The 25,316-nt window shown below is 35.5% G+C and overlaps 2 protein-coding genes across 4 annotated transcripts in view; one reads left to right on the plus strand and one right to left on the minus strand.

The window, feature by feature from the left end:
- TRMT13 (tRNA methyltransferase 13 homolog) overlaps positions 1–2,849 on the minus strand; it is a 32,857-nt gene extending 30,008 nt beyond the window's left edge. For 2 of the 3 annotated variants that reach the window (XR_011532428.1, XM_070592187.1), the window contains exon 1: positions 2,613–2,759. Coding sequence is in view for 2 of the 3 variants with exons in the window: in XM_070592187.1 (XP_070448288.1) it covers positions 2,613–2,759 (147 nt within the window). In the remaining variant the exon portion in view is untranslated. Of the gene's footprint in view, positions 1–2,612 lie in introns of all 3 variants that reach the window. The other variant, XM_008508379.2, reaches the window with a different exon arrangement.
- Positions 2,850–2,882: 33 nt separating this feature from the next.
- Positions 2,883–25,316, plus strand: part of SASS6 (SAS-6 centriolar assembly protein) — a 44,081-nt gene continuing 21,647 nt past the window's right edge. Inside the window, exons 1-13 of the mRNA XM_070592183.1 lie at positions 2,883–3,166; positions 9,019–9,079; positions 10,631–10,710; positions 11,117–11,221; positions 12,415–12,586; positions 13,277–13,342; positions 14,221–14,340; positions 20,184–20,375; positions 22,465–22,659; positions 22,768–22,857; positions 23,373–23,552; positions 23,929–24,010; positions 24,716–24,852. Of these exons, the coding sequence (XP_070448284.1) occupies positions 2,925–3,166; positions 9,019–9,079; positions 10,631–10,710; positions 11,117–11,221; positions 12,415–12,586; positions 13,277–13,342; positions 14,221–14,340; positions 20,184–20,375; positions 22,465–22,659; positions 22,768–22,857; positions 23,373–23,552; positions 23,929–24,010; positions 24,716–24,852 (1,722 nt within the window). The 5' untranslated portion in view covers positions 2,883–2,924. The remainder of the gene's footprint in view (positions 3,167–9,018; positions 9,080–10,630; positions 10,711–11,116; positions 11,222–12,414; positions 12,587–13,276; positions 13,343–14,220; positions 14,341–20,183; positions 20,376–22,464; positions 22,660–22,767; positions 22,858–23,372; positions 23,553–23,928; positions 24,011–24,715; positions 24,853–25,316) is intronic.

Below are 25,316 nucleotides of genomic sequence, written 5' to 3' on the forward strand. Positions count from 1 at the left end.
TAAGGAAATCTTAAGAAGACATTAATAAAACATCGGCAAAATCAGGTCATAGAGTTTAAGAACAAAAATCTCCAATGTAGCTGGTTTACGAATATATGAGCAAATACTGCTTTGGACAACAAAGGTCTATAGCTTCAAACAGGTTACAGAAAAGGCCTAAATATGGAATTTTTAATCTCTGATAGCACTGACTGTAACATGCACTATTTTAGGCATCACTAAGAAAGAAAAAATGCTGTCAATTTACATAATGACATATCACTGATTTTAAGGTGCACTCTGATTTCAGAGATGTTAAAATGTGGGGAAAAACGTGTCTCAGAGACAATAAAATATGGCATTTTAACTATTTGGTATGTGGTCATATTCTACAGGCTTTGCAACTTTTCAGTATAGCAGAATTACATCCTGTTCGTTTCTAAGCTATATGGATTTAACTATACACACTAACAGAAAAAGGAAAATTAATAGTGCTGGCAATTCTACCCAACATTCATATGAATCTGTATCTAACAGGATAGTATAATAGTTAAGGTCATATCTAGGTCATACACATACACACATACACAGGTCAGCCAGATGGCCTAGGTATGATTCCCAGCTCTCTCTATCAGCTTCTAACTCTATGACCTGAGGTAGGCTTATGTCTCAGCTGAAATGAGAACAGTATGTCTTACCTCCTAAGGTTTGTGAAAATTAAGTGAGCTAAGAGCACAGAGCTGGCCATATAGTAAACGCCAAGTATTCAGTGTTATTAACAACTCTTTTTTCAGTTTATTTCGGTTCTGATCTGCCTCCTAGCATACCCATGAAACTATATACACTGAATTTCATGGGAAAGCTAAGAGATTTTGCAGTGTTTTTGAAAACACCATACATTATTCTTCATTTGCTGACTTTAAAATCTAACCTGGGTGAAAGAGAAGACTCTATTCTAATCCCCCAAAGTCTAACCATAGAGTGAGGGGAAAAAACACTCTTAAAATTTATTATTTGGGTTTAGAAACAGGGTTTCTCAACCCTGGAACTACTGATACTCTGGCCAGATAATTCTTTTTTGTGGGGAACAGTTCTGTGTATTGCAGGAGGGTTAGCAGCATCTCTGGCCTCTACACACTAGATGCCAGGAACACTCCTCAGTTATGAAAACCAAAATGTCTTAGACATTGCCAAGTGTTTCCTGGGGGTAAAAATCACCCCCCAGTTGAGAACCACTGGGTAAAAATGAGTACGAGTGGTCTCAGCTATATACGACACACAAAAAAGGAATGGAAACATAACACTTAATTATATCATAAATTACAGACTCAGTAGGATGCCCACAATTGAAAACCAAATTGTAGTTGTGTGAAGTGTTTCCAGTTGGCATGTTGCAGTATTCCTTCAAGGGACTAAGAACAACATGTCATTCCTCTCCAAGAATATCAATCAGCTTGTAAAGATCTATTCATATTCTACTACTGTCACCATCCGCAGTCACCTTCCAGATGTCTGGTTAAGGTGCAGTCTAAGATCTTATAACACAATGGGAACAAAATCATTCTCCTATCATAAATCCCCTTCTTCAATCAAGGGATGTTTCCGGTCCCCTTAAAACCAGCTGACACAACTGTGAGTGTACTTCAGAGAGTTCTCACCATGAGTCACAAGTCTCCCACATTCCACAACAAGAATATGCCTGTTTCAGCATCCTTTACTCTAGGCAAATATCAGTCAAATAAAATAGGAAGTAGAGCTATGGCTATGATGGACAGTAGCAAATGAAGGAACTCTGGGCTGATCTGTACTGGATATTACCTAGAAGGATAAGCTATCTGACGAACATGGAAAAATAGCAATACTCTTCATTCAGAACGCATGAATAATACTGCCCAGTCAGAAGGCATGAAACCAGATGCTTGCCTATTTGGCTTAAGCTTTCCAAAATGTATTAGACATGCTCCTTTTCTATAAGCATTCTGCTCCCCTTGTTATTTTTATTTTTTTATCATATATATCCCCAAAATAGACATATACAAAAATATATATTCTTTGACAGTACAATTACATGTATAACTGTGTCATCGAACAAAATTGTACGTTTTCTGTTCTCAATTTTAAAAGGAGAGTCATTTCTTACGTTTTTAAATCTTCCCTTCTCCTTTCCAGCAAAGTAGTTGTAAGTCGCTTTCAAAAGATTGTACGTCTAAATAAATCTTAAAAAAGTTTCTCTCAACTGCATTCATGAGAAATGATTACCATTCACGAAACAATTAGAACACAATTAGTGAAGCCTTGGGATCTTTGATGACTATTCTTCCTAAACTACCACTTCCCATCAGGAAGGCGGAGAATGGGCGGAGTGTAAGAAGCTGTAGTTTAGAGCGAAACTAAAATCCGGCATTGCCATGAGTTAGGACCAAGATAAGCAGGTCACTGCTGTCGCTTTACTTAGTAAAAGAAAACACTGCACTTCTCTAGGGTTCATCATCGCTCCCCAGGAAGGGCAGGACTGCGTTGATGAAAGGAAAAGCTAAAAAATCAGGGGACAGAAGCAGAAATCCGTCAGAGAGGGGAGGTACGGGACCAGGAAACTTATTTCTGACTCTCGAGAGGGTAGGGCGATACCAGACCTCCGCGGCTCCAGCGTGTTCACCACAGAACCTCTTCCCTGCTGCCACCACCATCCTGCAGAACCGCTTCTTCTTTTCCACATAGTAACCGCATCGACCCTCAGCTGGAAAGCCAGTCGCGTGCGGCGTCGGCGCAGAAGCCGCCATAAGTCAGGACTCGCTTCGGGTGTTGCAAGCATCGGGCGAACAGAGGAAAAGTTGTCAGCTTCCCTCGAGTTCTCTTCCCTTAACAAATATGGCTGCCTCGAGTCCCGCCACGTAGGTTAATACCCGGAACTATCGTCTCATCCTGCGCAAAACCGGAAGAAACGGATGGTGGCTGGCGAGGTCCAAACCTCCCCCGTCTTCCCACCGCTTCTCTTTCCCCGCCTCCTCCGCGGAAGCCGAGCGCCAAACTCAAACTTCAGCAAGCCCCGGACGCCTTTCAGGCGAGAACCGCGGGCCGGGCCTGTGGACTTTTCCGTACACCGGCTGGGGGAGCGGGCCACCATGAGCCAGGTTCTGTTCCAGGAACTAGTCCCGCTGCAGGTGAAATGCAAAGACTGCGAGGAGAGGTGAGGTCCGCGTTACCGGGTGCCGGCGGGTGGCGGTTGGGGTCGGGCCAAGGGGGAAAGATGGCGGCTCTGGCCTGCGGCTGGGTGTCCGGCCGGCCTCCCCGGACGCGGAGAGGGACCCGGCTGGAACCTAATGGTCACCGCTCTCCCCGGGGCGACCGTTGCTGAAGGCACGAAAAAAGGGCGTGAGGAAATGGGAAGCCGACCCGCGTCAAGTTAATATCAAACAATCTTACATCTGAACGGAATCGTGGAGATTATAGCCCTACTGTCTCCTGGCGGATAAGAACTCTGGTCCAGAGAAGTTAAATAATGTCCGCCAGGGCTCACAGCGACTTCACGGCAGCGCCGGCTCCGGAGCTCAGGCCTTGGCTCTCAGCCTTTTTTTCGCTCTCCTTTGAATTATATTGGAAGTAAATTTAAGCTTCAGCTTAAAAAAAAAATTCAATTTCATGGTGTATTGCCTCTTCTCAATAGTTACTAAATAAAATAAATTACATTTAGTCGACCGAAAACAATAGGGGAAAACCAGAGCTTTTATTCATTCATTTATTTATTCAACAAATATTGCTAACTTGCAAAACACCTTGCTGGGCACTGGGGATACAGTGGTCAGCAAAAACAGTTCTTGTCTTCGTGGAGTTTACGGTCCCGCGGGGCAGGAAATAAAGGCCAGTCTCACAGATAAATGCAAAATTAGCAGTTTCACTGAGGAGGTGGTGGTATTGGGGCTTAAGTAGAGAGATTGACTAGAAGTCAAGAGATTTCAATTTGGTCTTAGTTTCACCGCTCATTAGCTGTCTCTGAACTTCTCTGACCCTTAAGTTGCCTCATTTGTGAAACTGATATAACATGCCTACTGCCCACATGATTTGTTATGAGGGTCAAGTGTGAAAATGTACATGAAAACGAAACAGTGTGGTAAGTGACATATAAAAAATGAAGACTGACTTACTGAGTTGCCTGTATTGTGAAACTAGCGTATAGTTCAGAATTAGGTCCAAAAGCCATTGGCAAACCAGGCACGGAGAGGGTACCAGAACCAGCAGCCGCATATGGAGACCTGTAGGTTATTTCAGTTGGTCATTCTTTTTTTGCCGCCCAATATGGGAGCCATATATGGTTATTGAATATTTGAAATGGAGCTAATCTGAACTGATGTGCCGTAAGAGTAACATGCACACTGGATTTTGGAGACCTACTATGAAAAAAAGGAATGTAAAATATCTCAATAATTTTTATATTGATTATATGTCAAGATGACAATGTTTTGGATATGTTGGGTGAAATAAAATACTAAAGTTAATTTACATGTTCTAATTTTTTTAATGTGGCTTCTGGAAAATTCAAATCTATATACATGGTGGGGCTGCCAGTGGCGCAGCGGTTAAGTGCTCATGTTCTGCTTCGGTGGCCCAGGGTTCACTGGTTCGGATCCCAGGTGCAGCCATGGCACCCACTTGGCAAGCCATGCTGTGGTAGGTATCCCACATATAAAGTAGAGGAAGATGGGCACAGATGTTAGCTCAGGGCCAATCTTCCTCAGCTAAAAGAGGAGGATTGGCAGTGGATGTTAGCTCAGGGCTAATCTTCCTCAAAAAAAAAAGACCAAACTTTATACTTGGGTCATATTTGTGGCCGCCATTGTATTTGTTTTGGACAGCATTGTTCTAGAATGATTATAGAAAGATACAAGAAAGGGGGAAGGGCCAGCCCGCTGGTGTAGTGGCTGAGCTCACGCGCTCTGCTTCAGTGGTCCTGCTTCGCCAGTTCGGATCCCAGCGGCAGACCTAACGCCAATTGTCAAGCATTCTGTGGTGGCCTTCCAAGTAAGACAGAGGAAGACTGGCACAGGTTGTTAGCTCAGGGACAATCTTCCTGGCCAAAATAAAGAAGGAGGGGTGCAAAATTTCTCATTCCAATATTGAAACTCCTAGCTCTTCCCCATCTCATTACATTGTCATCACAGTTATCTGCTTAAAACACAATTCAACCTTTTCACTACTCCTTTTTAGAAACCTTTCATATATTCCTATCACCTATAGCAGGGGTCAGCAAACTAGAGCCCATAGGCCAGAAGGCATACTGCCTGTTTTTGTAAATAAAGTTTTATTGGAACACAGCCATTCTTATTAGTTTAACAATTGTCTATGGCTGCTTTTGTGCTGCAAGGGCAGAGGTGAGTAATTATGACAGAGACCTTATGACCTGCAGAGCCTAAGATATTTCCTATCTGGCCCTTTAGAAAAAGTGTGCAGACCCCCCTGATCTATAGGAAAAACAATCTAGATTCTTCAGTTAAGTATTCAAGGCCAGTTGAGCTCAACAAATAGTATGAATGCCCACTATGTACCAGGAACTGTCCTAGGTGCTGAGAATATAAAGCTCCTTCCCTCCTCCACCCAAAAAATTTTCATTCTGGCCTTCACGGATCTCACACTTTAATAGGAAACACAAAAAGATTTTCCTTGGAGGGGCAGCATAGCAGAAGTTAAGATAAGAGTTCAGGCTCTGGAGCTAGATTGTCTGAGTTTAAATCTCACTTCTGCCGATTATTGACTGATTTTGTACAATTTTTTTTACTTCTCTATGCCTCCTCTTTAAACTGATGATAATAGAAGTACTTGCCTCATGGGATTATTATGAGCATGAAATGATTTAATACACATAAAGTGCTTAGCACAGTGCCTGGAGCATAATAAGCATTCACTAAACATTAGCTATTATTAAAGTGTGATGAATTCATGAAGTAATATAAATGTACTAAAGTCCTAGAAAAGAAAGAAATTCAGTTGAAGACTGAACTCTGTCTAGAAGAAAGTCTTGCAAAATTTTCGAGTCATGTTGTGACACCAATCTGCTTTTTCGTTTTTGTTTCCTAACCTCCCTCCTCTCCCCAATATATTAGTCACAAGACTACCTGTTATCCTGTGAATGTACCTGATACTCTCTGAATACAATACCTTTACTCCTTCTCTTCCCTCTGTCTCAAATTCTTTTGCTTTCCTAGCCTTCAAGGTCTATTTTAAATCCCTTCACTATAAGAACCTTTTCAGAGTTGCCCAAGTTGAAATTGCCACTTGTCATTTATTAAATAGCATGCTGTAAGTGAAAAATCTCAGTTCTAATTTGGGCTCTGCAGTGTGACCTTAACCAAGTTTGTAACTCTGTGTGTCTCAGATTCTTCCCTTGTACCAGAGAGATAATATTTACTTAACAAGATTAGTGTCGTTAAATAAGATGTGTGTAAAGTGCCTGCCAGGTACTCAGATACTCAGGAAGTGTTAGTAACCCTTCCCTGCCCTCTCTTGAAGGCCTAAAATATAATCAGAAGCAAATCTGAGGTAAAGTCATTTAATCTGATCTCAATGTAAGGACATAGAGCATGTTTATTTCTGTTTGTATCCCTAGCACCCAGCACGGTACCTGGCTTAGAGTAGCTTTGATTTGTTTGAATTGAGTTTAAGGTTATAGCTACTAGGTGGCAGAGGTGGGCTAGAATCCAGTTCTGCTAATGCCAAATCTAACTTACAGGAAGGATGTTATGTAGATTTATACATTCAGAGTGTGACAGTTATTTTGAGAAATAGCATTTTTTGGGTTTTTATTGATTTGTTTTATATTGTTCCTATGACATTAACCATTACAATGGAGAAAATAAGATTTGTGGTTTCAGATAGTATATCCTATGAAAGCTCAGATTTTTCTACAAGATATTTCCAGGGGGCAGTGTTTGAAGTAAACATGGAGGATAGTTTTAATCTATGGGCCTCTCCTCCTTTGTTCTTCCAACACCTAATGTGTATAGGCATTTGGAATACTGTAACAACATCATTAATATGATTATAAAATTATCATATTAATGTAACATCCAGTATTATATAAAGAACACTTTATTAAATGGATACATCTTGATTTTTTTTTTTTTTTTACAAATTTGTCAAATATGACAGGACTGTTAAATGTGTAGATCACCATAAAAAATTAGTCATCAACTGCAGTGTCATACCACTATGGCAGTATGTACTAGAAAAAACTTCCAAAAGATGAAAACCAAACATAATGACATTACAGGCCTGAGAAGGCCCTCACAAACCTAACTCAATTGAAATTAGGAAATTGGAAGTTTTTACCCCCAAGAACACTTAATTTAAGTGGAATTGGAGTAGGAATCTAATCTGTTTCGCAAAGATTGCTCTAGATACTAGAAAATTAGAAACAAATTCTCTTGTTTCGTTTTGTTTTTTCTGAGGAAGATTAGCCCTGAGCTAACATCTGTTGCTAATCTTTCTCTCTTTTTTTTTTTGGCTTGAGGAAGATTAGCCCGAGCTAACATCTGTGCCAGTCTTCCTCCACTCTATATGTGGGTCACCGCCTCAGCATGGCTGACGAGTGGGATGTAGGTCTGTGTCTGGGATCTGAGCCCATGAACCTGGGCTGCCAAAGCAGAGCACACTGAACTGAACCACTATGCCGTGGAGCCAGCCCCAAATTCTCTTGTTTCAAAGATAATTCGTCCTATCTTTGCGGTCTTCACTAGTGTTGCTTGTTCATTTTCAGATAACTAATACGAGTTATGGTAACCTCATCGTATGAACTAAGATTTAGCATCTAATCATATGTTCAATAGGAAATTTAACTAAAATCATATGTTTTAAACCAGTATAAAATTGCAGGTCAGAGCATAAAAAAATTCAAACAGTTGAATCTAGCCTTGGTCAACTATTACCAAGTTTTTTCCATCAACACTCGGTTGCTATGTCTATACTTTTTACTTCTGCAGTGGATAAGTAGTAGAATGTGGGAAAGATTTAAAACACATCTTTAGAAGAATAACTTAAAATTGAATAAATTCTATTTGTGAGTTTGCTTTCTTTCTCTGTACATCAGGGAAACACCATTGGTATTTAATTCTAGTAGGATAGTTTGAGAACCACTTCTACAGAGATGTCTTTTCACCAGTTTTTCCCTTTATTTCCTGAATTATTTAAACATTTTTGCTTAATTTGATTAATGTTTATGGATACCTTTATTTTAATTTAATTTAAGTTATTTTAAAGACAGGCCCTGAGCTAACATGTTTACCACTCTTCCTCTATTTATATCTGGGGTGCCGCCTCAGCATGGCCTGATGAGCAGTGCTAGGTCCTCACCCGGGATCTGAACTGGCGAAAGCCTGGGCCGCCGAAGCGGAGTGTGTGAACTTAACCACTCAACCACGCGCTGGACCCTATGAGCACCTTTATTTATATTCCTCTGTCCAATACTGGGTTCTCTATGATGCAGATAGAATATGGAAAGCTATGGTTTCTTCCTTTTAGGGTTTGGAGTTACTCTAGGATTGGATAGATGATAATAAACTTGTTGACAGTAGTTCTGTGGATGTATTGCATAGGGAGTGTATTTAGCACATTTTAAGTTTTTACTTAAATTACTTGACACTTTAAGTTTTTCAAATGGAATCTCTCATACATCAATTTGATCATTTGAATTGGTAATTTTTTTAATGTGAAAAGTTGTTATTAAAGTGATGGATTGTCTTTTAATAGATGCTACTTTAGAATCAGGGCAGCACTAGGCATTCCACATCATTTATATCATTTAGTCCTCACAATAACCCCATTGTACAGGAGAGAAAAATTGAGCCTCAGGTTAAAAACTTGATCACTTGCTAGTGGAAGAACAAGCACTTAAACTTCGAATCCAGTGTGCTTTCTAAACATGTTTGTAAGTTAGGGAACACCTGTGGAATATCTTGTAGCTCAAGACCCAAAACTGCAGCTAATACAAATGACAGTGATAACTCATTTCATGTGAATGTTATTGACCGTTGGGTGTATCTTTCTATACAGGAGAGTAAGTGTTAGAGTGAGCGTTGAACTACAATCAGTTTCTAATCCAGTTCACAGAAAGGTTGGTATTTATTTTGTTTTTGAAATATGATTTCTATACATTATAGATAATTATTTTTATTCTTTAAGAATGTGAGATCTTTTGTTATACCCGTTTTGCTTTTTAATTTGGGGCCATTTTGTAACTTGCAAATCTGGGGTGGTAGAATCTACCGAGACAACTAAGAGATTATTCTACCATATATTTCTAAAGTATAGGGGAAGAATTGAGGGTTGGGGAAACAGTCTCCTTAGGTTTGCCCAATGCATTCGTAAGTTGGTAAAATATATATTGCTACTCTATAGAATTGGCATTTCATGGTGTAAATGTGAGAATGGAATGAATTGAAGCACTGCAGGGAGATATTCTTGAACTTTTATTTTGTCTTTTGAAGAGAGGTATTTAGAGCGTCAGTCCTATATGATCTTCAGAAGTATGAGTCATTAACAGAGATGGGGATATAGAATAGACAGCTAAGAAATACAGCATCTGTTTTCTCTGTGTCGTAGCTTTCCCTAAACGTATTCAGGGATCTAGTAGTAGTAGTAGCGGCTTCAGTTTTTTATAGCATCTTGTGGTAGATTTCAAGAAGTGCTTAAATAGAAGCTGCTTTAAGAACAGGGTGTTCTGAAATACCTAGATTGCTAACTTTCCAGGGTAGAGATTATATACTGTACTTCTTACATGTCATTCCATATGCCTGCTGTACCTCTTCATTTTCTAGCTCTCCTTGTGAGTCATTTAGATTTGTCTAGGACTCTAGCAGTTCCCCAGTAACCACGAGTAGATTTTGTTTCAAGGTGGAAGCGTGTTCTTAACTGGAATGCCTGTTTCTTTATTAGTCCTCCATCATCTTGTGCTGTGGCTTAACACCAGTGTTCTCTGAAGGATGTGATTTCTCTGTACTTTTCTGTCAGCTTTAGCTGCTGTGATGATTTACTATGCTGTAAATTTAACTACCTGGAAAGTGGTCTTTATGAAAGGTATTCGCTTCATTTGAAACTGAAAACAGATGGGGTTCCACGTCAGTGACCACCTGGAGTAGGAGAGAATAGGCTCTTAGGAAGAAGCCCTGGCAACATGTCACCTGATACCCCTGTCCTCTGCCTGAGAGAGAAATGTTTCTTTCTTTTCTAGGGTGCATGATGGTTTGTCTTCTGCTCATGTATTTGCCACTTTTGAAATATGAGACAGTTAACTTGAGGGAAACTGAAAATGTAATTGAATATGCTGTGGTCAGTGGTAAAGAATATCTTTGTCATGGTATCGTAGTGCAGCAAGGGCTGGGTCTGAATTTTCCTAAGCCTCTGATAGGGTAATATTCCTAAACTTTCAACTCCTAGCGTTTAATTAACTTTTATAGACCCCTCTGTGGCTCTCAAAGAGCAGAATATCTGCCCTTGTTTAAGATTGTACGTCTTTAAAGACTAATGAAAGCCCAGTGGCAGGAGAAAACAAAGCCGTCTGAAGTATAACGTGATACATTGATGTTATTGGATAATTTCACTTCGAAGAAGGAAGAAATTACTCTAAAAGCCAGATCTACTGAAAATATTAAAATTTTTCTTTTAGGATTTAGTTATCCGTCTGACTGATGATACTGATCCATTTTTTCTGTATAACCTTGTTATATCTGAGGAGGATTTTCAGAGGTAACTAAATTTATTTTTCTGATCCTGTATTTAATCTAGGAATAAGTAAGTTAAGTTTTATGAATGTAGTGGTACTATTCTCTTTGCAACACATACATATTAGGAACATTTCTGTATTTGGGGAACACTGGACTATTTATACTCTAATTATTCAGGATGTTTTTGAAAATAATTATTTCATAGATTATCAGAGTTCTGCTTAAAACAGCTCAGAAATTTGGAACTTTAGCTAAATTTATTGACTTTTTCTCTCCCATTGAATAAATTTTATAAAAATCAAAGCTGCCTAGCTTAGTTCTTTTTTATAATGGGTGTTTAGTAAATAAAAAAAATCTTTCAGGTTGATAATTATTATTAAAGATGTAATTAAATTTTTAAAAAATCTCTTTTCCTGTCTTCTGTATAGTTTAAAATTCCAGCAAGGTCTTCTGGTAGACTTCTTAGCTTTCCCACAAAAATTTATAGATCTCCTTCAGCAATGTACTCAAGAACATACCAAAGAAGTTCCAAGGTAAGCCTCATGAGAGCACTACATCATTAAACTCCTCTCAGGACGAACTGTTCTTTGTAAGACAAGTTGATGGCGAAGTATTTTCTATGTATTATAAGTATTCCTGTCTATTTTAAAAACTGAGATTAGGGCTCCATTAAATCTCAAATTTTAAGGAATCATTAAAATCAGAAATATTTACCCCTTAATTTTCATGTCTTGGCAAAGCAATTAAAATTACCTGAAATATTTAACAGCATCAAGTAAATGTTTTTATAGTGAACTTGGAAGAAAGGAAGAATAACGTTTTTTGTGTGTATATTCATATTCATGTGGCTCTAACACCTGATCCTTTCATTGTAAATTTCACCAACCTTTAATGTATCAGTTTCAATTGATGGTTGTTGTTTGAATCAATAATTTCATTAAGAACTTACAAAATTATGCTTTTCTAATTCTATCATTCTGTATTTATTAGGCATAATTCTATAAAGAAGAACTTTGCTCATCAATTAGGGCTATTTGATTATCTGATAATTCATAGAGAAAAGGATAAATGTTTAATTTTTACTTTTAAATTGTCAGTTTTCAGAGTACGGAGTTGTTACTCTAGATGCTTTTGTGGTTTCAATAAGTTTTTGGTTTGTTTTTATTTTTAGTTTTTTGCTTTCTCTCTCTCCTCATCTGTCTCTTATTCTATACTCCTGAACATTTATATATTCACTATATTTCAATCAATTCTTTTTCTCGCCCAATTTATTCATTTTTTCCTATTTACATCAATATATCCAGTTTTACATTGGGAGTCCTTTCATATTGGCCTGTCTGATTCTTTTTTTTTTTTTTGAGGAAGATTAGCCCTGAGGTAACATCTGCTGCCAAACCTCCTCTTTTTGCTGAGCAAGACTGGCCGTGAGCTAACATCCGTGCCCATCTTCCTCTGCTTTATATATGGGACACCTGCCACAGCATGGCTTGCCAAGTGGCATGTAGGTCCACACCCAGGTTCCAAACTTTCAAACTGGTGAACCCTGGGCTGCCGAAGCAGAATGTGTGAACTTAACTGCTGCGCCACCAGGCCAGCCCCTCTATGATTCTAATATGTCCTCTTTCCTGATCCTTTTATCATTGATGATTCAATGGAGCTCATCATTCAATGGGAGAGAGTTTCACTATCTCATAAATGTGTTATAATAAACACTTTCTCTTCAAAGGTTTTTGCTACAGTTAGTTTCTCCAGCTGCTATTTTGGATAACTCACCTGCCTTTTTAAATGTGGTAGAGACAAATCCTTTTAAACATCTTACACACCTCTCACTGAAAGTTTTACCTGGAAATGATGTGGAAATAAAGAAGTTTCTAGCAGGCTGTTTGAAATGTAGCAAGGTAAGATTTAAATTTAAGTTATTCTTCTAAAATAAGTACCAAAAGTTTCTGATAAATCACTGAAGAGCTATATTGCCATTAGTTTTTGTTTTCTGCAGAAAGTTTTTTAAAGATGTCCAGCAAGTTTTTATAGCATGTAATGAATTTATTTTATTTTATTGTTTCTCATTTAGTCAAGGTACAACAAGGATAGAACTGGACCAGAAATTGAGAAAACTTAGGTCCCAGGGTATTTACTTACTTCGTGTGGCTTTGGGCAGGTTACTTAAACTCTTGATGTCATGGTTTCATCAGCTGGTAGCTAAGTGTGGAAATATCTACCATATCTAGCCTATCTTAAATGAGATAAAATATCTGAAAGTGTCTTAAATTACAAAGTACTCTATAACTATATAAGATGTATAGCACAAGGAAACAACATTGGGATGCCCCTTAAGAGTTTTCAGAGATTCTCTTTAGTCAAATGCTATGGACCAGTGCATCTCAAAATTTAATGGTACTCAAATCTTCTAGGGATAGTATTCATGTAGATTCTAACTCAGAAGATCTGAGGTAGAGCCTGAGAGTCTGCATTTCTAACAAACTCCCAGGGGGATTCTGATCCTATACTGTTGCTACACTTTGAGGAGCACAGCTACAGATGATAAAATTAAATTGTGATCTGTGTAATTTTATTATTTTTATAAATAGGAAGAAAAACTATCATTGGCACAATCACTAGAGGATGTTACTAGGCAACTGAATTTCACACAAAAGGTAATTGAAATTTCATTTTGTCTTTGTAAGTCATCCAAATATTGGCTCTGAATTGCTTCTTGAATCAAATCGAGGCTTTTGTACATTTTTTTTTCAAACATGCTACCATTGAATTCCCTCTTTTTTTTGTCATCCTTTTCCTACCAGTTAATTATCTTAATCTTGTGCTTCCTCTCTGATATTTTATTCCATGTAAACATTTGTTATCCTCAGTAAAAACACATTCCCTTCAAGTCTTCATTAAATAAGATAGTGTATAGTATCTGTCACATGTTCTCTGCTCTTCTTTTGTTCACCTCATTCCTCTTGTCTCAAATAGCTTTTCAGTTCCTGTCTTCTAAACGTTTCCCTTTCTTCCTTTTGTTATGTTTAGAATTAATTCCTCTAATAGGCCTGTCATGGTTTCAGTCATAGCTGCTACCTCCTTGCCCCTAGTCCTTGAAATTGAGGAGGAAAGTATATCTAATAAGCTTCATGGCTTCAGGTAGAAAACTGTCCTGCACAAGGTGGCCCATCTTGGGAACATATGTTATTATGTTTTTGTGTTTAAGTGAACTACTCCTTGTGACTAACTTGCTCTACCCTGGGTTGCTGTATTTCTTAATGCCTGAGGAGAGGATTGGGTGGTGCAGAGCCAGATTTGACTAGAAGATTAAAGATAATTAAGGTTGACCTATGGGCCGTTTTAGCTCTAAAATTGCTTTTATTCTAATCTTGATTTCCTCAAATTCAAAAAATCTGTGTAGGAAAAGGCTTTGAGTTTGTCTTGAAAAGCTGTGATACCATTTTCTTTAATATCCTTGTAAATATTGCCATGTTCTAGTCTAATAACTTATTCAGAAAACTGTGTTAATGTTTTGTATTGAACTCTAATACAGACATTATCAGAAAAAATCCAAGAATTAGATAAGTTACGGAATGAATGGGCATCACACACAACAGCATTGTCAAATAAGCATTCTCAGGAACTGACAAATGAGAAGGAAAAAGCCTTACAGGTATGAACCTTAAAAGAAACTAGAAAAATATTTTGTTATTACTGTTAGTCGTTTCGTTAATTATAAAAGTAATATATGCTTGCTTTAAAGTTTTCAAACATTACAGAAGTATATGAAAATTGTCTCTCCTTCAGTCTTAATACCCAGAGATAATCTGTGAACATTTTGACGTGTTTTTCCAGACTTTCTCTGTATATGTAAAAAATATTTATAAATTTATAAATATTTGCTTATATTTATAAATTTAGGAATATGTACATTATATATAATTACTGATATATATGTATGTGCACACATAGTGGGCTTTGTTTTTGTTCTATGCTAATGAAGCCCTACTGCGTATATTGATTGTAATTTTTGTTTCACCTAACATGACATCATAGATATTCTTTATCAAATCAGATATTCCTTTTTAGTGGTTGCATAGTATTCATTATCTGAACATAGCATAAATTATTTAACTACTTACCCAACTGGTAGACATTTAAATGCTTCAAAAATTTCGTTATTACAAGTAATACTCCAGTGAACATTTTTTGTTCCTAGAAGTGAGATTGCAATATACTCCTATAAAATATTAATTAATATTGCAAATTTGCCACCCAAAAAGCTTGTACCAAATGGAAGCCCAAAAATAGTGTTTGACCATACTTATTTCCTCACACTCTATTATTATTAACCTTCTTAATATTTGCCACCTGATGAGTGTTATGGTAGTATTTAATTTATATTTCTTAGATTTTCGACAAAGATAAACATTTTTTCGTATGACTTTTGGCCATTTTGTTTTCTTCTGGGGTTTACTTTTTAATATCTTGTGCTTATTTTATCTATGTGACTATCATTTTCTTTGTAGTGTGGATTTATTTTTTAGCTTTTATATTACAGCTTCTTTAATATTTAATTTCATTTTTGTTTTTAATATTTAATTTCATTTTTGTTTTTAATGCACTTTACTAGATGTTTGCTGTTAAGGGTGCAGCTTGATGATATTTTTATGTGTAACTTCCACCCAAATAAAGATTCAGAAAATTGTACCAACCCCCTCTAGGTTCCCTTGGGTGCCTTCCCAGTCTGTATCATACTCCCATAGGAGGTCATCACTCTTCCAACTTCTGTCGTCATTGACTAATTTTGTCTGTTCTTGAATTTCATATAAGTGATGCAGTATGTACTTACTTGTGTATGGCTTCCTTCACTCAGCATATCATCTCTGAGATTCAGTTATGTTCTTGTGTGTTTCTTTTTATTGTTATGTAGTATTCTCTTGTGTGAATATGCCATAATTTATCTATTTTCCTGTTGATAGACATTTGGATTGTTTCTGATAATTTGCTATTATTAATTAAACTGCTGTGAACATTCTTGTGCATGTCTTTTTGTGAACAGATGCACTAATTTTCCTTGGGTATTTATATTTAGGATTGGAATGACTAGGTTCTAGTGTAGACTTAGGTTTAACTTGGTAGAAACTACCAGTTTTCCAAAGTGGACATGCCAGTTTATACTGCTGTTCTGTGGGTGTGTAATTAGACCTCATAATAATGAACACTTTTTCATATGCATATTGATCACTTGGATCTTCTATTGTGAAGTGCCTGTTTGAGTCTTTAGCCTGTTTTTAAATTGGGCTATTAGTATTTTTCTTAGTGATTTGTAGGAATTCTTTGTTCTGGACATGAGTCCTGTGTCAGATATATGCGTTGTGAATATTTTCTGTCTGTGGCTTGTGCTTTCATTTCTTAATGGTATGAAGTAAGGATATTTTACCTTTATCTGTTATGTAGATTATAAACATTTTTTCCTGGCCTATCATTTGCCATTTACGGGTATCTTTTGCCAAATACGGTTCTTTTTATTTGAATTTCATTAAATCTGTCAATCTCTCCCTTTATGGTTTAAGGCTTCATTTCATGTTTCACCCCAAGGTTATGAAAGATATTCTCCAATATTTTCTTCTAATACTTTTATAGTTTTCTTGTATTTAACTCTTTAATCTTTTTGGAATATATTTTTGTGGAGTGTATGAAGTATTTTTTTGACGTAGAGTCAGTGAGTTGTTCCAATACCATATTTCCCCAGTGATTTGAAATACAACCTTTAACATACACTGAATTCCTTTATGTATTTGGGCTTATTTCTGGACTGTTGGGAAGATCTGATATGTCTGGAATTTTCTTCCCTAGTAGAACTATCTCTTGGTTTGTTTATTCAAGTCTTATTTGTTTAAAACAGGCTCTTTATTTTCTTCCTTTTCTCCTTTCATTTTTTCTCTTACATTTCTTGTTAACTTTTTGCCTGGAAAGGTTTCTGCTCTATAAATGGGACCATCTACACTCCACCACTGTGATATTTTCTAATTGTTTATTGCTAATGTGTATTAATATGGTACCCATTAATTCTAAATTACATTCACATATTTGCATAATATACATATTCTAATAGTTTTGGAGTTGATTCTCTTAGGTTTTCCAGGTGGATATAAAAACTATATAAAAATGGTAATTTGTCTCTTCCTAAGATTTATGTCCCTTTTTTTTTCTTGTATAGAAAAGTGCTGAATAATAATGGAATCTTTATCTTGTTCCAGTCTTTTTTGGTAAATAACTGAAATATTTCACCATTAGGTATGATATTTGCTCTACATTTGAGAAAGTTTTCTTCTTTTCCTGGTTTCCTAGGAGTTTTAATGCAAAGAGTGCTAAGTCAGATAAATTGAGTTTTGAGAATCTAATCAAATAATCATAACATTTTTTTCACTTAATCTGATAATGTAATAAATGATGATAATAGATTTCCAAGTGTGGAACCATCTTTGAATTCATAGTATAATACTTAGTCAAAGAGATTTTAATTAAAGTGTTGGATCAATTTGTTAATATTTAATTTAGGATATTTGTATTTATATTCATAGCTGAAATTGGTCTGAAATTACCCTTTCCCTGAACTCTGTCTTAGTCTGCCTGTTAAAATTATGGGGTATAGACTATGGTATTAGAATTATGCTAGCGTCATATAATGAGTGAGAACATTTTCTAGTTTTCTTTATGCTGTAGAACAGTCAGATAACAAGGAATTATCTGTTCCTTGAAGGCCTGATAGAATTAGCCTTTTATCATTTGGATCTGGTGCCTTTTCTTTTTGAGAAAGATTAGCCCTGAGCTAACATCTGCTGCCAATCCTCTTCTTTGTGCTGAGGAAGATTGGCCCTGAGCTAATATCTGTGCCCATCTTCCTCTACTTTATATGTGAGACGCCTCCCACAACATGGCTTGATGAGTGGTGGTTAGGTCCATGCCTAGGATCCGAACTGGTGAACCCTGGGCCACTGAAGTGGAGCACGCGAATTTAACCGCTATGCCACCAGGCTGGCCCCTTGGTTTGGTGCCCTTTTGAGGCATTTATCTTTAGGTTCTTTTTCCATTTCCTTCATGATTATTGGTCTGTTTGGATTTTCTATTTTTTCTTGAGTTAGTTTTTAAAATTTTTATTTCCTGAAAAAACATGTATTTCATCTATGTGTTTAAATGTATTAGTACAATATCATACATATTGTCTTATGATTTTTAAAATCTTCATGTTATTTCTTTTATGTTCTTAATTTGTTTTTTTAATGAGACAGGATGGTTTGTCTTTTTTTTAGTATTTTTGAAGAATTAGTTTTTCATTTTATTAATTAGTTCTACACTGTTTTTCTCACTATTTCAATTAATATCTGTTGTTTACTAAATTATTTTTGACTCTATTTTCAAACAAGTTAAGTTCTAAAAGTTTCATCATAAGTGCATTTGTTCATAGCTCAAAAGTGACTGAAGAATTCTTTTTTCCTTACTGCATTTTCGAATAGGGTTGTGAATCAGTCCTTAGAGACTTTAAAACCAGGCAACTCTTCTCTTGCTGCTGATAGATATTCTCGAGGGCAGTGATTTTAAAACTTTAGTGTACATCAGAATCATCTGAAATGAACAAATAGAAAATGTAAACGTTGTATGTAATCTTATGCCTTATACTTTCATTTTTTTTAAAACAAAAACTTCACAATTCGCATGATCACTGAGATAAAACCAGTTCTTTTTGTTTTTGAGGAAGGTTAGCCCTGAGCTAACTACTGCCAATCCTCCTCTTTTTGCTGAGGAAGACTGGCCCTGAGCTAACATCTATGCCCATCTTCCTCTACTTTTATATGTGGGACGCCTACCCCAGCATGGCTTTTGCCAAGCGGTGCTATGTCCGCACCTGGGATCCAAACCAGCAAACCCTGGGCCTCCAAGAAGTGGAACGTGTGAACCTAACTGCTGCGCCACTGGGCCAGCCCCAAAACCAGTTCTTTATTTTTACTGCCTTTGGCCTCAGTTGCCTCTAGTCTGTTTGATTACTCTCTTAGACACAGTTAGCATGTTTACCAGTATGCTCCTTTTTTTTTCTTGATTGCTGCTTCAGTGCTTTTTCCAAGATTGCCTTTTCAGTTTATATTTTTATAGATTCTTACTTATTTTATCTCTTTTGCTCCCTTCTCCTCCCTCTTCCAGTTTTCCAAAAATGAGGGAATTATTAAAGTAGTAATGTAAAATTCTCAAAGTATTTTATGAGAAAGACATTCCCCTGCACTTGAAGAAATCTTTGAATGGTTACAACTTTTCTGGAATGTAGTTTTGGAACTTGTATCAAGCTTTATATTTGTGTATATTCTTTGACCTATAATTGATCATAAGGAAATAATCTGAATTTTGGATGTATGTCTCTGTACAAAAATATTAATCATAGTTTTATTTGTAATTGTGAAAAATTGGAAACTCCATAGTAGGGCAAGGGTTAAATGAATTGTGGTATAGCTATGGGATGGAATGTTGTGCAACTATGAAAGTGTTTACAAAGAGTTTTTAATGATGTGAGAAGGTGCAAATGCTAAGGGAATAAAAAGCGTGATTAAGTTGTATAAATAGCTTGATCTTAATTTGTTAAATTTAAATATATTGTATGTGTGTGGATGACGTCAATTTAAATATATAAATGACGAAAAGAATATTCCTAAATATTTAGAGTGACTTCCTGGATGAAATTATTGGTTGTGATTTCTTTCTTTGCCTTTAAGAGCATGTATAACTTTCATAATCAGAAGAATATTTTTCAGAGGTATTTAGGATTTGGTAGTGTTCATCAACAGAAATTGTTAGGATGGGTTTGTGGTATGTTTCCAACAGGCACCAGAGATTACATAGTTACAACCATGTTCAAATTTTTTTGTTGGTAAAGTGTAACTACTAAATGTAAGACGGAACTAATGAACAATACCTTGCTGATTTTACAAGTTTGTGTTATTTTAATTATAAAACATATAAATTGGTTGTAAAAAACAAACAATATAATGGTGTGTAAAGCAAATACTGAAATTTCCTTATGTACTCACTCATTTTTTTTTTTTGCACAAATAGGTTCACACTATATATACTGTTTTGCAGTTTGCTTTTTACTTAATCATGCCTCATTCTTGCCTTAACTTAAAGACCATTGCTTCTAAACATATGTGGATTTAGCAGAAACAGAAATTATGAATAAGATCATAGTGGTAAATAAACTTGCCTTTGTTCACCTTACTTTCTCCTTTAATTCAGTTGAATTCTTCAATTTCAATTATGGAAATAGCTGAAATAAAATTGAACTATTTCATAATTGAAATAGTTGAATTGAACTGTTTGAGTAGTTGAAATAATTGAAAATAGATCCTCTTCAAAACAGACATCTTATAAAGGAGAATAATTAGATTGTTTTTTCTTCAAATCTTCTCATATTTGTATTTCTGTTTTTTATTTGAATTTTGGTAATATATTCTTATTATATAATAGGCACAGGTTCAGTACCAACAACAGCATGAACAACAGAAGAAAGATTTAGAAATGCTCCACCAGCGGAACACCCAGCAGTTACAGAGCAGATTGTCTGAGTTGGAAGCAGCTAATAAAGACCTAACCGAAAGGAAGTATAAAGGAGACTCCACCATCAGAGAACTTAAAGCAAAACTATCTGGTGTTGAAGAGGTATTGAATGTGGGATTTGGTTTTTTCCCCCCAGTTTAAAAGAACCATTTTAATTTGGTAATTTGATTTTAATTTGATTGCTTTATTACTTGGATGGGTGGTGTTCCTCTGGGTGTTCTGCAAGAGCCTCTTACGGTGTTAGCACAATCAAGTCAGACAATGCAAAAAAAATTGAGAATCTAAAATCTGATGAAAAGGGCTAATTCAGAACTGAACTGAGGTAAACTTGGATGTTTTTAATTAGGGTTTTGAGGAACAGCTCATTGGCACAGCCCTCAGAGTTTTCAGTGTACCCTTAATATCAGCACAATGTCACAGCTCAGGGTACTCAGTGTTGACAGGGTTGGTTCTTTCTCTCAGCCTACTCAACATATCTAACAACTATATGAAGTTTAGTGTCTAGTAATAATAATAATGATAATAGTAATGATGATAGCTAATGCTTGCTGAGCACTTGCTATGTGATAGGCACTGTTTTAAGTGCTTTACATATAGTAATTCATTTAAGTCTTGTAACAGTTCTTTTAAAGTAGGTACTATTATTATCCCCATTTTACAGATGATGAAACTAAGAGACAGAAGTTAAGTAACTTGCCCAAAGTCATATAGCTAATAAGTGGAAGAGCGAGGATTGGAACCCTTTATTATTTGGCTGTCTTTAGTATTATCTAGTTCTTTCAGGCAACAGAGAAGTTTTAAAATTCTTGCTATAGTGGCACATTTGATGATGCTTTGGCATTGATGATAGAATCCTTCCTAGTATTATTATACATTATTGTTATATGAATTATCAGAAAACATATGTAGATTTTATTAAGTCTATCATATTTAGATACAAAGATCACCAGTGTTATTCTAGCTCACAGGACTTCCAACTCTCTTCACCAGTGTGTTATGAGACACTCTAAAGCATGACCAATTTTATGTTCCAATCTTGGTAGTGTTCTGTCCCAACAGTAGGTGTCTACAGTTCGTCCTCCCTGCCCTCTTCACCTTTCATGCCAGTTAGTAAAACATTTCAGTCTTCACAGTACATTGGTTCATTATAATGCTATATGATTTCTTCTATCTTAGCCCTGAAACTGGCCAGTGTGTAAACAGAGTGCTTCATTATGTTGACTTTTATATAATCAAGTGTATCTGATATCAAAGTCTGTGCTTCTAAAACCACTGTGGTATCATGCTATAAAATTATTTTATAAGGTTTTTGTTAAAAATGAAAATTATCTAGGAATACTATATATTAGGCTTTGTATACCAGCAACATTTGGGTTGGTATTAGATGATTGGGAAGTGATTTATTCTAGACTTTTAAAGAATCTATTTTTAATGAGCAATTATTTTTCGCTGTGTTTGTTTTAAAGAACAAACCAAAAGGAAATCCAGAAATGTTAATGTGTTTGTTGACATGGAAAGATATTTGTAATACCTGAAGAAGATAGATTATAAAACTACACACTATGAGCCCTTTTTAAAAAATAAATCTGTATATATAAGCAACAGAGAAAAATGTTATCTCTAGGTCATGGCTCTCACCCTTGGCTACTCTTAGAATCAGTTTGGGAGCTCTTTAAGGTACAAGTGCCCAGGCCCTAACGCACACTCTCTAAATCAGAATCTCTTGGGGGTGGTACCAGGCGTCAGTAGTTGTTAAGCTTCCCAGGTGATTTCAATATACAGACAAGATTGAGAACCACTGCTTAGATGGTAGAACGATAGAGTTTTTTATTTATTTTATGTATTTTGAAATTCTGTTACAGTGAGCATTTACTATCTAAGTGATTTTTTAAAACTGTGAATTTCAAGACATCAGAAAATTCTTACTAGTTTTTAAAAGTTATAGTAATTTATTTATAAATCAGGGTGTTTTATTTTCCCTTGTGGTTGAATTAGATCTTAGTGTTTTTTATTATTATATTACAAATCTACAATTTACATATACCTTTAGAGAGACCTTTATGTCTTTTAAAAATATATCAGTACTAGAACTTTAAAATTATTAAAGACATTTTTTATGTATTAAACGTCTTAATTATCGAGACCAGCCAATTTCCCTTTTTCGTAATGCATCATTTTTTTTTCTCTCTAGGAGCTTCAGCGGGCTAAGCAAGAAGTCCTCTCTTTGCGAAGAGAGAATTCTACACTAGATGCTGAATGCCATGAAAAAGAAAAGCATATTAATCAGCTACAAACAAAAGTGGCTGTTTTAGAACAAGAAATCAAGGATAAGGACCAGCTTGTTTTAAGAACAAAGGAAGCATTTGATACAATCCAGGAACAAAAGGTTTATTTTAAAATTTTGTAAACAAATTGATGATCACATTTACAAGTGATGTTTTTTTCCTAAACAGACACGAACATAATTATTCATGTTTTTTAAAATATGTATCAGGTGGCTTTAGAAGAAAATGGTGAGAAAAATCAGGTACAACTAGGAAAACTTGAAGCTACAATAAAATCATTATCTGCTGAACTTCTTAAGGTTTGTTTTTTTTTTTTTTGTATAATTCTAGATAGCTTTTATTTAATACTAGCACATATTTCTTTCCTCATCTTAAAACACATTTTTTTTTTTTATTAATGTTATGATAGATTACAACCTTGTGAGATTTCAGTTGTACATTTTTGTTAGTCATGTTGTGGGTACCCCACTTCCCCCTTTGTGCCCTCCCCCCACCCCCCCTTTTCCCTGGTAACCACCGATCAGATCTCCTTGTCAATACACTAACTTCCACCTATGAGTGGAGTCATATAGAGTTCATCTTTCTCTGACTGGCTTATTTCACTTAACATAATACCCTCGAGGTCCATCCACGTTGCTGCGAATGGGCCAATTTTGTCTTTTTTTATGGCTGAGTAGTATTCCATTGTGTATATATACCACATCTTTATCCAATCATCAGTTTCTGGGCATGTAGGTTGGTTTTTTAAAAATTTAATAGAATATTAATATTTCACTGGATTATGTAGAGATATACATATGAAGCTCTTTTATAGGCAAATGAAATTATCAAGAAATTACAAGGGGATCTGAAGACTTTAATGGGTAAATTGAAACTGAAGAATACAGTAACTATTCAGCAAGAGAAACTCCTGGCTGAGAAGGAAGAAAAATTACAAAAGGAACAAAAGGAATTACAAGATGTTGGACAGTCTCTCAGAATTAAAGAGCAAGAGGTATAATATTTTATATTTTTGCATGTGTGACTATTTGCAAAGTATAACAAATTTCCTCAGATGTCTTTTCAAAATTTCTGGTTTATCATATGACAGAATGGCTTTGGTTTTTTTTTTCTTCCGAAGAACATGACTAAATTCAACAGAAGTTAATAACATATTTCAGTTTGAACAAGTTATCATGGCTCAAATACCATGAGTGTTCACGTATATATATATATGTGTGTATGTATATAAAATAAATATTTTATCACATAGGTGAGCTAATTCCTTTATTCTTTAATAATAATTAATAGTAATTATTTAATAGTAATATATTTCTTCAGTTTTTGTTTTGGCCTTTATTATACTTATTATGAGGATTGTCATATTTCAGATATGCAAATTACAAGAACAGTTAGAAGCCACGGTTCAAAAACTTGAAGAAAGCAAACACCTTCTAAAAAATAATGAAAAGTGTAAGTATTTTACCTTTTTATGTAAATGAAGTTTGTAGTTTTGTTCTTAACCTGAAAATTTTATTTGAATTCATAAAAGTCTAGGTAAATCAAGATAGTGCTATATACAAATAATTTCTGGTTTAATTATTCTGACTTAATGTCTTTGCTATAGTGAATTATATCATCTGCCCTGTAAAATAGCAGCATTATAAAGAAAAGCATATCACATATCAATAAGCCAAAATTAAAAGTGCTGTAAATATTGACTATAATTTACTGTTTAAATTCATCACTTCTTTTTCTAATTGCTGTGTTTACCTAGGAGCAATAATATGAATTATTTGAAACTGAAATATAAGATTAAGCTTTTAACATTTTCTCAGTTTCTAGTATTGGTCATCAGACGTAAGAGTGTGAACTTTAAATAAACTGTAAGGTATCTATCATTCTAGAAATGAAAGCTTTCAAAGAGTTCTTTGACTAGCCGAAATATATGCTTCTGAAACTGATAGAATAAGGAGTCCTATGAGGCAGTTGCTACAATAATAAGCTTAAGTTATAAAAATTTAGGTAAACCTATATTGTTCCCTTGTGATATAAGATACTTTTAAAACCTTTAAAATTTAAAAAATCTCAATATAATTTTTAAATGTTTACAATTATTAGGAAAATAAAAATAGTCAAATAAAATTCTTTACCTTGTTTCTTGTTCTTTTATTTAAGTAATCACGTGGTTAAATAAAGAACTAAATGAAAATCAGCTAGTGAGAAAGCAAGATGTATTGGGACCTTCTGCCACTCCACCCGTACATTCTAGTAGCAACACAATCAGAAGTGGAATTTCTCCTAACTCTAATGTGGTAAGATTTAAATTAAGATGTGAGTTATCTTAGTAAATTTCCTAAAACAAAAATATTCCCAGATTGTTAGGAAGTCTCCATGGCTTAAGGTGTTGGTACTAATACAACTGGAGTCCTACAGTTATTAGCACTGAAGTAGAGTTTAAGTTGCACTTGAAAGTGGGACATATAGGTATACTTGCTCTTAACAAAGAGGCTGTATTTAAGGGCTCACTTCTTTATAAGATTTTAATGGATATAGAAATCATTCAGTATTAACTAAAGTAGTGCTGAATGTGCTGAAAAACTTTAACACTCACAAAGTGTTTAGGAGGCGTCAAGAAGGAAGAAAGGGGTTTGGCTCAAGTTTGGAGCTAGGATGGAAGGGGCCTAAACTGAATTCTGTTAGAAAAAGGGAAAAAACAGAAAGAAAAGCCCTTAGCAGGCTTGTCAGCTCTAGATTCTAGAAGAAAGTAGTTATGAGA

The sequence above is a fragment of the Equus przewalskii genome, chromosome 24 (genome assembly GCF_037783145.1).
Source record: "Equus przewalskii isolate Varuska chromosome 24, EquPr2, whole genome shotgun sequence".
Taxonomy (NCBI): domain Eukaryota; kingdom Metazoa; phylum Chordata; class Mammalia; order Perissodactyla; family Equidae; genus Equus; species Equus przewalskii.